Source organism: Oculina patagonica, chromosome 12 (genome assembly GCF_052425735.1).
Source record: "Oculina patagonica isolate OP01 chromosome 12, crgOcupat, whole genome shotgun sequence".
In the NCBI taxonomy this organism is placed as follows: domain Eukaryota; kingdom Metazoa; phylum Cnidaria; class Anthozoa; order Scleractinia; family Oculinidae; genus Oculina; species Oculina patagonica.
Genome location: NC_135769.1, coordinates 5,457,472 through 5,474,871, shown reverse-complemented (window position 1 = coordinate 5,474,871; position 17,400 = coordinate 5,457,472). Strand labels below are relative to the sequence as shown.

General features: G+C 38.0%; 1 protein-coding gene across 1 annotated transcript; it reads right to left on the bottom strand.

Moving 5' to 3' along the window:
• Window positions 1-15,192: 15,192 nt before the first annotated feature.
• Window positions 15,193-16,870, bottom strand: LOC144631888 (uncharacterized). Its single transcript, XM_078490474.1, has one exon. The coding sequence runs from the start codon at window positions 16,286-16,288 to the stop codon at window positions 15,902-15,904; it is 387 nt and encodes a 128-aa protein (XP_078346600.1). The 5' UTR covers window positions 16,289-16,870; the 3' UTR covers window positions 15,193-15,901.
• Between the last annotated feature and the right edge of the window lie 530 nt (window positions 16,871-17,400).

Sequence of the window (17,400 nt, the reverse complement as noted above, 5' to 3'; positions counted from 1 at the left end):
GTTTATATTGAGCAGTCTCCTGAAAAACCTCTGATGTGAGAAACGGAAGCTGACCAAGGCGATGTTTTGAATTTTTAAAACATATCAATATTTTAATGCATTTTTCATGAGCGCGCAGGTGTTTCTACCTAAAACGAATTTTTATTGGCTAATTTCACACCGGCAAATAACCGCAATTGATCTGAAAGCATTAGTTATTAAAAATTGTCAGCTCGGTGAAATTTTGCATACTTATGCCGTTTCCATGTATTTGTTTTGATTCTTCTCTTTCCATAGCTACTATAGAAACAACGTAAATGCAGAATTCGAAGTGAAAATGCTATATTCGAGTTACAACAAATGTTTTAATAGCCATACCATGCCGTGAAGTCCCATGCAGTCACAGAGAACTAGAGAAATTTACTAATTAATCATCAAGCATGAGACATTTCTGAAACAATTCGTGGAAGTCGCAGAGCCTGGCGCCATTCAAATTTTACTGTCAGCACTTTTGTGAAGAAAATTAACCCAGGAAAACAAAGTTTCCTGGCAATAAACACTTGGGGCAATGTCGAAATAATTTTGAAAACGTGAGTTGCACGAACGCTAGAATAAATATCAAAACTAGAAGGAAACTTCCTCAAAAAAATTAAAGCAAAGGTTATGTGGAAGCTATTCATTATTTTTCTCAAGGTGAAAGTCACATTTTTGTAAACTGGCAAAGAAAGCCGCGTGATTTCAAAGGAGGTGGCAAGCTGGAAATAACCTCATTTTTCATGTTAAACAATTAAGAACGAGTTTGCCAGAGGACCAGCAGGGGTGATACATGCCATCTCTCCTGATGAAACTTTCCATAGGGCTCCCCAATAACTCTAACAAATTCGCTTTGCATTTTCCCAGTGCCACCCTTTTTGACCCCATCCTCATCCACAAACAACAAATTAACTCCTGGCTAATCAAAACCCTTTTTCACACTATTTCATTTACTAGGTCCAATCAAATTCCAACTTCCCATTCACCAACTTTATATTCAACTCATTCTATCCATTTTCCAACTTCCTTTTCCAAATACTTCAACTTTCTTTTTCTAATACAAGACTTTCAACAATTAAAAAAACACTAAATATCATAACAAATTATAATTCGAATGTCTTAAACTTTATACCTTAACTCTAGCAAGCGTCCTCCTTTTTCTTTTTTGCTCTTCTCGAGTCACTCTCTTCAAATCTCACTCACTTTCACTTCCCTCTTCACTTTCTTCCCCCAAACTCCTTTTTTTCTTCTCTTTTCCTCTCAGACTTCTTTCCTTTTTCACTTTTGCCCCTCACAAAAATTATCTTCTATACTATCTTCTCCACTCTCACTCCTCCTTACTACTCTTTCCTCATTCTAACAAAACAGATTCTACTAATCTTCGCTATAACAACTTACTCCCTTCTTTTTTCACTTTGGTCCCTAATTTTATTTTCATCTCCTTTATCGCTTTAAAACACCTTTCGAATCTAATCCATCAACATAACCTCTTCCCCTCAATCCCAATTCCCCCCTTTTTACTTTCTTCCTTTTCCTTCTATTTTCACTTTTGAATTTTTATTTTCTCTTCTCTTCTTTTCTACACTTTCCTACCACCACTCTCTTCCTTTTACCGACCTCTCTCTCCTTCCTCAAATCTCCGCTACCTATCCTTTCTTAGAGCACTACTCACAAAATCTCCCCTTCCACGAAAAAAAAAGGATCATTCGGTGTTCTCCTTCTCTTCCTTTCATGCACATATTTTTCTTCAAATACCACTTGTCGTCTCGGGTAGAGCTCACTCACTACACTTCTTCTCCGCCCTTCAATCTCAGTACTCCACGCCCCTCTTGTCGTACCCACCATCACTTTCCTCTCAACCTTCCCTCTCCCCTCTCCCAACCTCTTCTTGTCTCTCTCCCTCCCCCCTTCTCTAGCCCCTCCTCCTGCTCTCTCTCCAACATACCCCTTTCTCCTCTATCAACTTACAAACATCCCACCCTTCTTATCCCCCTCTCCCACTCTCTCTTCCATCCTCCTTCTCTCTCCCCACTCTTCCCCCTCCCCCTCACACTCACTCTCTCCCCCCAATACTCGAACCTCCCAGTGTCGACCGTTCTCTCCTCTTCTTCCTCGTCCTTAACAATCTCCCACTAAATAATACCCCCGAGCGGCTATTGTGTTACAGACACTGTTGCAATTCTAGGTTCGACTGATCTTAGTGCTTTTTTTGTTTGGTCCTCTGGCGTCTCTGTCACTCGCTGTTGTCGCCAAATTACGATCAAAAATTTTTTGATTTACCTAGCCTGTAACTGGTAACTGTTTGGAAAAGGAAGTTGGACTTTGAAGATATTGGATCAGAATTTGAGCTTGCATAACTGATATGTTGCGTGACTGGGTAGAAGTGGCTTCTTGGCACCTGTCAGTCAAATAATGAAACGTGTGAACTAACAATGGGCTAGTCTTTTATGTGTGTGGAATAACAATAAATTTCATTATATTCTGTGCCAGGAGCGGTGTCTACATTTGTTGCTTATTTTAGTGAATTTTGGGGATTTGGGGTCAAAACCAGGGGGGTGGTCTAACTCCCAAGGAAAAAATCGCAAAGCCGACCCACTTTGTCTTTCAGAGTTATTGGGTGAGCCCTTCAATCTGGCAAAGTTTCATCCAAATCGGAGAGATGGCATGTATCACCCCTGCCTGGTCCTCTGGCAAACTCGTTCTTAACTTGTTATCTGAAAAGCCCTTGAGAGCTAAACTTGCGAAGTTGTTTATTTTCAAACCGGCTGTTTGTTTGAAAATTTGTAGATGTTTTAACTGCTCAATTAATGTAAACACGTGAAAGTGATTTTTACATGTGATTCTTGCATTAATAACATCCATTAAATATATTTAAGGTCATTGCCCCGAAATAAAACTGAACATAGATTTTTAACCAAACTTCGCCTACTGGTTTATTACTTCAAGGGAACTTAAATTTTGAAATAAAAAAGGGGGGTCACCAGATTCGTTTAGGAGCAGGACGACCATGTATATTCCATATAATTCCTTTATAATTCCTCTGCGAGTACTGGCAAAGTACACTTTTTTAGCGATAATTTATTTTTCAAACACATGAATTGATCTGTTTTCATTTTACAGAAAGAATTTGATCGCTACACCCAAAATATGAGAAAAAATTGATAGGTCACCAGGCTCGTTTAGGAGAAAGCGACAATTTACTTCTCTCGCGGACCAAGCCACACCAAAAAGCCGCCATTTTGTTGATGTGCTCGCGCGCGCGCGCCATAATTACGCGTAAAATTCTGCGCAGTAAGGATGCGCAATGCAAAACAGGGCAATGACCTTAAATATTTTAAACCACTAGCAGTCTTTTTGAATCGTTGGTGAAGATGTTAATTTTTGTTTTTCTGGTTTTATATTTCAGAAGCTACCTCAAAACTATGCAATATATACTACAGACCTTGTCGTCTACATCGCCATCTCAACTGTTAACATTGCTCTTTGGCTGCAAAACTTCCCCTCATTAACAGTCATATGTTTTTCCCATGTCAAACTGAGCTAAACTGTTTTAGTGAAAAAACCTTAATATTTTAAAGAAAAACTAGTAACTGTTATTATTTTACTTTTTATAAATATAGATATTTCAATTCACATTTTATACTGGATTTGTCTCAAAGAAAACATTTTCCTTCGAGTAACACAAACAAAAGCACGTTCAGTTGGTACCTTACTTAGCTGTTGTTGTATTTATTTTGGTCCTTGTTTCTACTCCGCTTTCGTTGTTAAATTATATTTACAGATTCTCGATTATAATTGAAAACAATGTTTAAAACTTCTTGGATGAAAAAAGGGCATTGAACACCTAAGTATGGAAAAATTTATGTTTCGTGAGTCGCGCTAAAAAAAACAATTCTAAAAGAATAAAAAAGCGCAGAGAACGTCAATCTCAATTTTCGTTAAAAAGCACAGAGAATTTACCGTGGCTCATTTTTTTTTAAATAAGGAAGCTAAAACAGACGGTAAAACAGACGGTGCTTGTAGCCGACTGATATATATATTTATACCATGCCATAGAAAATACAGCCAATCAGAATACAGGAAAGCCGTTGTATATTCGACGGTATTCAACCCAACCTTCCCATCGTGCGCTGCGATTGTATTCTCAACGAAATTTAGTAAGCGTATTTTCTATGGCATGGTATAAAATAGTTACACAACACTTTCTCGTGGTATACTATGGAATATCCCACTTGTCACTTGTATTTTCTTGGTATACACACTCGCCTAAAGGCTCGTGTGTATACCGAGAAAATACAAGTGACAAGTGGGATATTCCATAGTATACCACTCGAAAGCGTTCATAACTAGTATATATATGAGGAACTGCAAAACCTTGACTGAAAAGTGTTTACAGAATTATGTATCTATTTATCCAAAAATTTACAGATGCTTCAAGAAAACATCCTAAAGAAATTATGCAAATGCTGTTATATATAGTATAATTAGTTACTCAAAGTGGAAGGAACATGTCTGAGATCAGTCTGGCAAAAAAAACGTGACTTGAAAATTGACGATACTCCAGAGAGCTACAAAAACCTTTAATTTAGACTTGTAAGGTGAAAATTCCACTCGAGAACTTAAACTGATTGAGTTGTTCAACTCAATAAAAGCTGGATGGTTAAAGCTGGATGCTTTATCTTTCAGACGTACAGCGCCGGATAAATTCCAAACACGTGAACCTGATTCTTGCACGTGATCTTGCAGAAACGTTTTAACGAGTTTCAACGTTTAGACTTTCCCAAGAATGTAATTTCTAAAAATAATCTGACTTTTTTTAGATCATAAACTAGTTTTGCTATGTGTTTTGGCTACAAAACTTCTTCCTGCCTGAAATGATATATTTTATTTCCTCCATACCAAACCGCTATTCAAAAAGGCCGAGTGCTCCGATGTTGCAATAAAAAGGAACTTGTGAACGCAATTGCAAACAGCAGACAGCTGTTTTCGTGCATGAGTACCTAAAGATAGTTCGCTTTTCATGATAAATCTGAATCGAATTAGCCGAAATGAGTTTTATTAATCAATTGCTTACTCACCGCTTCTTTTCGGATTTGTTTTTATAACATTAAGGAATGAAGACTAAGGCCTTTTTAATTACGCAAATAAAATTTGAAACAACTGAATGCCTAAGAAAACCGAAAATTGAACTTCGCTACTGAATAGCAATAGCTGAAAAAACGGAGAAGTTTATAAGAACAGATACATTTTGCTGCGTTAATTTTATTTTCTTATGGCCATCCCAATAAAATGTTTCGTTTCCCATCGCCCCGTCTTTTGTGATGATGGGTGGGTCGGTCGGGCAAAAAAAAAAAAAAAAGAAAAAACACTTGGGTTCCAGAGAAGGCCGGGCTGCTAAGTAAGAAAGCCTGACTACAAAGTCAACTCGAAAACGTGGTCTTTTCGTTCGTTATTCCTTATCAAATGTCTAAACAGTCTTTAAATAACGTAGTATCGATGTTTATTTAAAAAGACAAAGACATCATATACCAATCGTTGTTAATAAAACAAGATCGTGTGCTTGTAAATTGTTAACTAGTGAATCTGAAATTTTTTTTTTTTTTTTTTTTTACTTTTCGAAACAAATGGGTCGGTCGGGCGATGGGAAACGAAACATTTTATTGGGATGGCCTATCCTTAACACTTATTATTAATTTCAAATTAAAAAGCGATAGATATTACCAGGCATAACTATCGATGACATTATGACATCAATGATCAGAGATCATGAGTATCGGCGCGGTTCGACTCGGGCAGTCCGGTCCTCGGTCAGCCTCTCTCCGCGACCACTCCCCGGGCCCCGGCGTCGTCCCCGAGCAGTCTCCTCCCCACTCGTCTCCGTCCCGGTCCTGCTTCGGGGGGACATCTCCCCTCCGTCGCGCCGGGGTCGTCCGCCAGTCACAGCCCGAGGGAAGTGTCTCTGTGTCAGTTGGGTGTGGGTCATCGGAGTTCGCCTCTCGTGTCATCGGGTTCGGGCCACATGGCTTCGGCTCATCGTACTCACGCCATTCATACTTCACTGATCCTCGATCCAGTCAGTCATCGTGCTGGATAAAAAAACCAGCTTCAACAGCGTTAGAAACTTCGAGAAGTGTGAAATGCTCAAAGTTGGCATCTGTCAAAGACAAACGTGGGTTGAAAAAGATGGCAACTAAACGCAAGGATTGTGTGTTGGGTGTAGGAGGCTGTGCATTCAGTACCGAACTCGTAAAACCGTTCATTGCATTGAAGAGCCGTAATTTTGTGGATAGATTCTATTGAAAAGCTACCTCCGCAAATTATTCGGGTCTTTTCGTGGCGGTTATTAGCGATTGTGGACTTTGGTCGACATTTAGCCGAGTATACACGAAATTTGTTTACGACATATGTCGGTAAAGTTCGTGAAACATTCGGAGCCTATTGAAAAACTACCTCCGCAAACAATTCTGGGTCTTTTCGTGCCTGTAATTAGGCGGAGTAAGCATTCAGTGGAGTATTCGCGAATTAAGTAATTGTGCAATGAGCCGTGCGTGTTTTCACGAACGTTGTTTTCGGCGTTGTCGGCCAAGTTCGTAAAACACTCGGAGCAGCCTGTTAAAGAAAATACCTACCTACCCTCTCAAACTACTAGGATCGTTTTGTGGCAGTATAATTAGTAATTTCGAGTATTCCCGATCGTTAGTTGCTTTCGGCATTATCGGCGACGTTCGTAAAGCACTCGGAGCAGCCTTCTGAAAAACTATCTAAGCAAAATACTTCGGACAATTTTTCAAGTCTTCTTGGTACATACTGTAAGTTCAAAAAAAAGTTTATTCGCACCCTGGATGCTTTCTGTAATTTTTGTACATGCAATTCTTGGCAAATTCTGACCACAAACCATCTCGAATATAGAGATTTGCATGATGGTGTCATTTGGCTGCATCAACTACCAGAATCCTTTACTTGTTCTTTTTCTCATGTAACTTAAGGCCTCGATGAATCCTCTGTAAATCCTCTGTATCAGCACGAACCCCCCTTGGTGAACGTCATGTTCTGTCGTCTGCTGGGGCTTGCGTCATGTTGTCGTCGATTCCGTATCCCATCGGAATGTACGTCGTGCAAGTTGTACATTCATTCGGCACTGCTTCAGGGCGCCTTTTCGCGTGCTCGTCTGTGCCTCGCTTGGCTTGAGTGTTAAGTTTTCTGGCATTTGTCTCTCATCACACTGACACAATAGTGGGACATCTGTGGCATTCTGCTTAAGTGAACGCCAAAATCGAGTGAATCGTGCGAGTACGCATGAAAATGCGAGAACACGTCACTAAAAAAATTACACTAAAACTAAAAGTATCAATTTAGGGAAATTAAGTATAACAAACGTGTAGCGTCACTCAAGAAAATTTCACTAAAAGTATCAATTAAAGGACATTGAGTATAACAAACATGTAGCGTACTTCATTTAATAGGGACATTGATTCTAAATGCTAATATCGTCTATGAAATTTATCACCTACTTTAGTCAAAGTGAAATGAAGATTTCAGTGAGCTGGCAAAAGATGATGATTTGGAAAGTGGCATAACGCTGGAAAAATGTTCAATCTCGATGTTGAAAGCACCAAATTTACAATTGATCCCATGTTTAATTATTAATATAAAGGTGACAATAGTTCTAATAGTATAAGAGCTTTTCACCTGCGACTTAAAATTACATTTTTGTAGTGTAACCATTGGGAAAGCACGTTCCGGGAACTGGTACGTGAGAAAAATTTTAAAGAGATTTTTAAAAGAAAAGAATATTAAAACAAAAAGTAAATCTTTGTTTCTTGAAATATCCAGACGGGTTTTATTCACTTTAATTTATTTTGTACTAAGAGTGGCAAAAGCCTAAACAATTAATATCGTTGCATCACAATCGCCTGAATTTCTAGTACCTTGGAGAGCAAAATATGGGAAAAGTATTATTTTTTAATTATTTACTTGCATCCCCACGGAGCAAATTTGTCACCAACTGCATTCTTATCAATGTCAAGTATCGTTGTGGCAACCTTAAGGCAAACACTAGAAAATTGACTCCAACAGTATTCGGAGCAAAAATAGCCCAGAAACATCAATTATTCAGCGGCTACAGATAAAAATGATTTGTACGTGACGGCGAATAGAAATGAGGTGAAATTATGTGTATAACCGCTGTGTAATTACGAAGGGAAATAGAGAAAAGTGGGTTTTGATTTTGCCACTGAAAACCGAAAAACGTCCGGACCCGTTCAATATCAGACAAAATCTTTTTGAAAGAAAAACGACCTAAATTCGACTTTTTGTAGGGTATTCATGAGTATTTGCAGATCCTCAATTCGACGAAGGGTTGATCTGAAATTTGTATTAAACTGAATGCGCAAGCTCCCAGCAATTTGTCAAATTTGTAGATATAACCTCATCACTGTTATCATTAGTAAATAATCTGCGTAAGGGCATTGCAAATAAATCTTGCATTAGCGCTAGATGATGCAGCGAAACCAATGCAAAAACCTGAAAATCCTGCTTAAGAAATCCAGCCAGGAAACATTGAGCTTTGCGTAGCGTTTGCAACAGCCTTAAAAGTGTAGGTCCGCAACGCCCAGGGGGGGGGGGGGGGGGTACTCCGACTTGTAAATGACGGGGATGATCGAATGAAGGCAAAACTCAGGACCCAAAAAAATCCCTAAGTCTTCCGACATTACCCAAAAATAATCCCTGGACCAAAAATAACCCCTAAAAAAATCCCTTGTCAAATTACCCCTAAAAAAAGGAGGGGCAATAACGCTCGCGTTTGCTTAATCATCATACCATAAATACGCCAAGTTTGTTTCAGGAGCCCATGTTTGTTTTTAATACCCTAAAAGATCCCCTATTTGAATCAAGTCACTCAAACAAATACTTGCCAAATCTTCTTACCCAAAAAAATCCAAGAATCGACAATTTGAAACCCCAAAAAATCCTTCGATCATCTCCGTCATTTACAAGCCGGAGTACCCCCCCCCCCCCCCTCCCTGGGCCGCAACGTAGGTGTTTTTTATCTTTTATTATTCTGAACCGCTTAATCTGGAAAGCTGATCTTTTAACTGATTGTTCTTTATATCAACAATGACAAAGTTTATGCAAATTTTCATGCCCCCAGACCACTTCCCTGTGGAGAGAAGACTAGGCATATTTCGCTGCAAAACCTAATATATTCATTTTTCCAATCGACTCTTATGCACATCAAGAAAAGTGCTAATCTTGTCCTACATGTCAATTTGTGTGCAGATCGCAACAGACGCACACCAGTTTTCTCTCATTTGCCAAATAGTACGAATTCTCCACTGTCGGAACAACTTTTTTATAAGTTAGCAACTTTCTGCCCTAAAGAAAAAAAATCAAAGATGGTGTTTTTGACCGTAACTATTCTATATCGTTCAAGGCATTGTTATAGAGCTTACATATTGTTGGAGGTCGTGGCGAAGTATAGCCACGTGATATAACAGCAAACGAGAAAGGGCCGGGAAAATGGAGATCGGGGAGTATTTCTTCGTTCCACATATCTGAGTGGATCCTAAAACATGCTAGCTGATTGCAGTGCGTGATTCTGTCTGAAATAATAATAAAAAATAATATATAAAAAGATTTGCGTACGAAGACTGCAATTGTGAATTCTTGATTGTTATACGCAAATGGGGGGAATTTCTACGTTAAAGCTGGAGAAACGCTTGCTATTTATATCAACATTTAAATTGAATTATTAACGCTTGTAACTCGAGGTAAAAAAGTAAATATAAACAACGCAAATTTTATCTTTTGAACTTTAATCATAAAACCATCGGAACCCTCAAAAGACAAATTGTTATACATATGTATATTACAAGAAACCGCACATTTCGCGTATAAATATTTGATAGTTTAGTTTAAAAATATTGCGATCTGATAAAAAAGATGCGTCAATTCGGCACCGAATTGCGCACTTTTATATCGAAAATTTCATTTCTCTTAGCTTGGCCTCTCGAAAGAAAAAATATACATTAACTTTACATACGTTTAAAGGATATACAGCATGGTAAATAGCCAAGCGGCGCCGGCAGCGAAATTACAAAAGCTTGCAAACTTATTATGACTCATCGCCTTTTGACAAAACAGCAAAATATGGGTTGTGCATAATTTTTTAACAACGCAACCCCCAACTCACGTACCGATTATATAAGCTGAAAATTTCAATTTTAAATTATGTTTCTATAGCTCGCAAATTTCTTAAAATGCAAAAGATTAAAGGCTGCTTTCCTAGAACAATTATCTGAAAATTGCTATGAGAATGATGCTTCAAGATCGTTCCAGTTTCGTAGTCATGAATATAACATATGTTCTTATAGATGAAACTGAATTAAGACTGTAATTACAAGCGCCAGCGCTTGTCATCTTATCATCTCCGCCGATTCAGCATTTTTTGAAACTGTGCATTATATAATTCAAGTTCATAAAATAGAAACCTAGCAGGTGTTTGCTTGGACAGGTTTCAGAATTTCATGCACCAATCAATACTTAGGGTAATTATTGAGGAAGTTAAAAGGAAGCTTTAGTGACTTCCTTCAATTCATTAGTTTCCGCCATAACTGCAGTGTCATAGAGTTTCCGCACTAGTAGTCTCTAGTGAGTAGTTATCTCGGCTTGCATACATCTCAAACAGCAAATCCCACTGCTTGTTATACTCCTCGAAGCTTTGTAAACCGGACTCGTGCGAGAAGCAGTTCGTATGACGACCAATAACTCGTAGACGTTTCACCCGGGACTCCGCGATGCTCGTGAAAGCTCTGAAGGTTTTCAAATTGTCGTTGAATTGTTCAGCTCTTTTTTTCACTTTCTTGAATTTTCTCCTGATACTCTCGCTCCTACTTCTGTGCGGCACAAAATAGCGTACCTCCTCTAGATCATTTGACCACTGAACGCTTTTCTTACGAGCAGATCGGCTTCGTCGTTCTTTAAATTTGTCCTGGCGATACTCGGCGCCGTGGGAGAAGCTAGTAAATTCACAACTCGTTGACCTGCGTAAGGGCATATTTCTTAAAACTTTCTATAAGCAACAATTTGTCTTTAGTAGTGCGATACGGTAGAACCTACGATTTTTTTATCCAAATCAGTCACCGGCCAGCCGGCGCAAGTCTCAGTTAACTTGAATTGCGGTCGTCAGCGCTCCGACGGCGAGTCCAAGATGTAAGGTGGTTGAAATTTTTGATTACAGCGACGAAACGTTTTGAGTTTAAAAGGCACATGTTAATTAATAATTCATTTCCTTTCACCATTGCATCACATCGAATTTCTTGATAAGAGGACGGAAGGTCGCGTAAAACGTGATAAAACACAGCTCATTATTTTGTTTGGTATTTTAAGGATTTATCCACCCCCACAACTTCAGAGAACCTCTCAAGCTCGCCTCAGTTCCCTCGCATGGCGCGCGCCGAAAGATCGCAATATTCGCCACAGACAGATTTCATGATTTTTGCCGAAGAAGCATCTGATCAAGCTGTTTTAGAATCAAACTTACTCGCATTCTAGCCTTTTCCATCAATTTACATTAACATAATAGCAGTTTGAACAAAGCCACTTTAAGCAAATTCCCTGTCGAACGCGTGACTAATCAGATTCGTGAAGAATTTTCGACCACATGACCAAAATAAGCCACACACCACAATTTTAATTATTTGCTATTCGCAGTCGATGATCTCATTTTTCTACCTATTTGCAAGGTCATAAGTTGGTCAGTTACATTCAGTAGAACTCCCTTTTTAGGAAAAATATCAGGGAATGTTCTTGCGAATTTTAATGAATTTTATTACGCCTGCTTTTTAGCAAAACGCACAGCACATTTATTTATGACATTTTTTTAATGCCATAAATAAATAAATAAATAAAAATTTTGTGGCAAACTGTATTCGACAAAAAACATACAGAACTGTTTAAAACGAGAAATATTGACGCAACAAATAAATTAATAAATAAATGCTTCATTTTAGCGTAATTTAGAAGGTTTCGTTGTAGGACTTCAGGCAAACGAGTGGAGATTTGCGCGCTTGGAATATTCGAGAAATGGCTAGAATATTTAATGACATAAAGCGACAATTTTTTGTAACCAGGAGCCTCCTGTTGTATTTTCATACATCATTCACTACGAAAAATTTAAAGTCAAAATAATTTCTTTGTCATGTTAAAATAGCCATCGTATCGCTCAAATAACAAAACATTTTCATATAGCGATATATTATTTTGTGTCTAGTGTCGCGATTCAGCCGTAAACGATCATAAAATAATTTGTAAATTGTTTTCAAGAACGAAACACAGTTCATTCACTTAGAACGCCTCTTGGCATGACGTTTGCAGTTTTTCCTAATTTTGAATTGACTAAACGAATTGGGAAATAATCGGAAACGACGGAAACTAACATCCCACTCAAGGGATTTACATTTTAAACCGAGTCCATTATTCATCATTGAACTCAAAAGATCGATTGGCTGCTCCGAGAGTTTTACGAACTTCGCCGACAATGCCGGTAACAACTTTCGGGAATAATCGGCTCGGATGTCGAACAAAGTCCAAAATTACCCAATATACCAGAAGAAAAGAAGTTTTTCAAAAGGCTTCTCCGAGGGTTTTACGAACTTCGCCGACAGTATCCAAAACAACGATCGGGAATACTACTTATTATACTGCCACGAAACGATCCAAGTACTTTGAGAAGGTAATTTTTTAATAGGCTGCTTCGAGTGTTTTACGAACTTCGCCGACAACGCCGAAAACAACGTTCGTGAAAACTCGGCTCATTGCACAATAACTAATTTCGTAAATACTCCACTAAGCGCTTACACCTAATTACTAGCACGAAAAGACCCAGAGTAGTTTGCGGAGGTAGCTTTTTCAATAGGCTCCGAATGTTTGACGAACTTTGACGACATATGCCGGAAACAAATTTCGTGAATACTCGGCTTCATGTCGACCAAAGTCCACAATCGCTAATTACCGCCACGAAAAGACCCGAATAATTTGCGGAGGTAGTTTTCTCAATAGAGTCAATTCACAAAATTACGGCTCTTCAATACAATGAACGGTTTAACGAGTTCAGTACTGATGAATTCACAGCCTCCTACGCTAAGCACACAAACTCGCGTTCAGTCGCCATTTTTTTCTACCCACCTTTTTCTGCAACAGATGCCAACTTTGAGCATTTCACACTTCTAGAAGTTTTCAACGTTGTTGAAGGTTCTTGAATATCTATCGCTTTTTAATTTGAAATTATTAAAGTGTTAAAGATAAGAAAATAAAATTAACGCAGCGAAAGTATCTGTTCTTATGAACTTGTCCTGTTTTTCAGTTATTGCTATTAACGTTTCAGTTTTCAAAGGCATTCAGTTGTTTCAAACTTTATTTGCTGAATTAAAAAAGCCTTTGGCCCCCTCTTTAATGTTGTGAGAACTAATCCGCCGGGCCGAAACAGAACCGGGGCCTAAGCAATTGATTAATAAAGCTCATATAGGCCGATTCGATTCAGATTTATCATGAAAAGCGAACTATCTTTAGGTACTCCTGCATGAAAACCGAATAAATGCCGTTTTATCGCCAATGTTTGCTGTGAGGTGTTAATTCGTTCGACCACAAACACTCTGTTTTTAACTATTGTACTTCTTAAATAACTGAATTAACTCCGCCTGTAAAATTTACATTGTTTTAATTCATTTCAATGAATAATATTTTCAGCAGCAAATTGTCGTTCTTTTCCGAATAAATTTCTTTTACATTTCCATGCCAAAGCTTTCAAAAATACAACAATAGACGGTACTGTTTTGGCCTGTTTTCCATGTTTTTCTTGTGTTAAAACGTTATTAAAGGTTCAATATTTTAAAGTTAGTGACTTTAATTTTTTTTTTATTCGTGTCTGCCAGTTTGTCAACACATGGGTAACGTAGAAACCAGTTAAGTGTTTCGGACGGTTGACATTAAAGAAGAAATCATTTATATCAGTTAAGAGCATGAAAGATGGTTTCCTATATTTTCAGTTTTCTAGTTATAGTTTCTCGTCAGTGTTTGACCCGCAGCAATTAATGTATCTTGGTTCGAAATAAACCGTAGCCTGAAATGTGAGTTTTAATTTCTCTTCGTCCTTCAACGTTAACCACCGGACGACATGAGAACTGAAACTGCATTCTTTTTAAATTTCATTGATTTTGTCGTGGAACCATTATCGTAGAGGCACAACTATATAAAGTGAACAAAAACAAAAAAAACCCGGACTTTGATCATCCATGTTTTCTGTCCCTCCAGAAGTTCAGGGAACGCGCAATTGCGAAAGCTTGAGAAATGTTAAAGAGCGTACGGGGACCTAAGCCGCGATTCAAAACATTCTACGCCTGATGTTACGGCCAATACATGCGATTGCTATCATTCTTGAAATAGGTTCAACTAAGCAAAGTGATATCTTCTTCAAACGTAATTAAATTGGTATATGCGAGAGGGATTTTTTTTTTTATTTCGGGACGCTAGCGTCGTTCTCGATATCTGAAAAAAATAAATATATGGTTCGTCCAGAGCAAATCAACTGTGTTTTAAAGTAGTCTAGTTTAGGGTTTTTGTCCGTGTTTTACAGTGTTTAAGTCCTATTCTTGATTTACATGTAAAACTCAATTAATTTTCAAACGCGCAGTTCGATTTTGTTTTTAGAAATGAAATTGTTTAATATTGCACAATTGTTCTCTTGCTGTTACATTTACATAAACAAAGCACGTACACTGCTTATTGAAACCGCTTTCACCGTCTCTTTTTGATCTTTTTGTTTTGTCCGTAAATGCATAAAAAAGGAAAAGTAAAGGCAACTGTCGAAGGTAAAATAATAATCAGCAAAATATACCTAAGAATATTTTCTTGCATGTAGAAGAAATGTTTGTCAGTCAGTAACTTGAATACATGTCGATATTTCGGCCGCGCAGGCTTGCCATTGGACTACAAGATTTAGCTATATAATAGTGCATTAACATAGTTATTGAAAATAATTTGCGGACATACAGACCGCATTTCAACTTTTTTATGATGTCCGGCTGCTATTCTTAATTTAATTCAGGCGGCATCCTTGAGTGTAGTTCTCTACAAAAAGATTATATAAAGAAAAAATAAAAACAAAAAACAGCATATGTTGTGTTTTGGTAATTTTTTTTATTTAAATTCACTTTTAAAAGTAGGTAATTTCTTTTCTGACATATAAGCTCAAATGGATCGTGAAATAAGTTAATTTTACGTTAATTTGTAAGAACGAAGGTTTTATGATTCAAACTGCGTATGCGGTATTATTGATAAAATGAGCTATTCCTTATTTTTTCCTAATTAAAAATTAACATAATATCGTTCACAATAGTCAAAAATACGACGTTCAAAAAATACGAATTTAAACAATTTTAACCTCCTTTTTCTTCAATATTAAAATATTGTCTTTGCCACTGCGTTGCTAAAACTGATCACGTTTTCGTGAATTACATAGCTGGCAATAAAATTTTCTTTTATAAAAGTGTAGAGGAAAAATCTTTTTTTTTGTTATAAATAACAGCATTTGCAACTTGCTGTGAAAATTTGCCGAATGCGTTCTTGTTTATGTTAAATATAGTTATACTCCATATAAAATTACCTAATTACTGTTCAGCTACTGTTCTTTCTGTGTATTTCGGTCTTTGCTGGCATACAATGTCTTTTGAGAACTTTTCTTGGTCGCCGAGATCGCTTGATCTAGAGTTTACTGCCGGACTTGCTTATGGACTGCTATAAAATTGAAATAGCGTCGACTGCAACTCATCATAGCAGATCAGTCCCGCTCAGAAGTCGAAGAAAGCTTAGCAGAGCGCTTGTCCTTTTAATATTACTTCAGGTTCTCTTCTTCGTCGTCGTCAGTCGTATCTTCGTTTCCAGCAGAGTTTATTTCGAAGACTTTGTCCCATTCTTTGATCAAATCCTCATATGTGACACGATCAGCGTCAAACGAGCCACTTTGACCGTGTCTGAGAATAAACTCAAGTCCGTTCTGAACCGCGTTCGCACTCAGTTCTCCCATATTCGTAATAATTCGTAGCGGTTTGTCCGTGATTTCGCTTGCCTTTCGCCTAATCTTGGTCATTTTCCTCTTGAAACTCTTTCGCAGACGATTCGGAGGCACAAAATACCGCACTTCTTCTAAGTTGTCGGCCCATTGGACTTTCTTGTCTGGCAAAACGTTGCCACACTCACAGGTATCGTTAAAGCTCTCCATGTTATTTGCTGTTCTACTGATAGGAATCGTTCTGACCGCGATAGATGTGATCTTGTATTTATACCAGCATCAAACTCGTCGAGTAACTGCGCCAAAGTCAGCAGTACATGCATTATTTAACATCGTGGCTCTACCCACGCAAGCTAACGCTTAATAGGAACATATTTAATTGTCGAGTTCCCAAAGAAGCGAGGCTATTTTTAGGCTTCGCTTACGACAGTTCTGCTCTATTTGGAAACTGGCAATCAATTCATTTGTTCCAATCTACGTCAGCGTATGAAGGATTTGCGTCAAGCTACCTCAGCCATAACAAAGGATCGAATCTTCTCTTGCTCATTTTTCTTCAGTTTCATTGAGAAGAACAAAAAAACAGTTTGTTGCCAGAAAACAGTCGATTCTGTTTCTTGTTCTGGGCGGTTCGTTCGTTTTCAATTGGCTTTGTTTCGTTGCTTTATCATCGTGTTAAATGGCGATCGAGACAGGATCTGCATTTCATTAAAACCGACCATAAGAGGTTGGGAACAGGTGTCTTTTCTCTGATTGGCTCCTCAGCTAAGTGATTGACAATTGTAAATAACAGACCCTTGTAAAGCCCTATGATGTTTTATGAGAACGTGATGTTCAATTTTTTTGAGCAGGAATACACAGGAACATGATTGGCAATTGAACAAAGTTCGATCGTCGTAATTGGCTGAATTTTGGGAAGTCTTTCTCACGTTTCTCACTGTAAAAAGTAGCGCATATTCCATTAGACACGAAAAAGATTTTTTACTACGAGTTCCCGTATTCGTATATCAAACAAAACGGTGAACCACGCACGATTCGAATCTACTAGTGCAACTGTTTCAGGCGTTGGAGACTTTCACCGGAATAGCGGCATAAAACAATTCTTTTCGGCGGAAATCATCATATCGATGACCGGCGAGTATCGCCTGTTGAATTTGTCAATTTTATGAGGTGAAAATTTAGTGCATCGTAATACCCTTTTTAGGGTACATTGGTAGGTCTTCATTAACTGTACCTGCATTTCAAAATTCGATTCATAATGAACACAATTTTTATCCAAACGAACACGTAGTAGCAAGTTTATTTACGTGAATAAAACGTGCACG

Bases quoted from the DNA above. Each gene is read 5' to 3' on its own strand.
- LOC144631888 (XM_078490474.1), bottom strand. From the start codon at position 16,288: ATGGAGAGCTTTAACGATACCTGTGAGTGTGGCAACGTTTTGCCAGAC.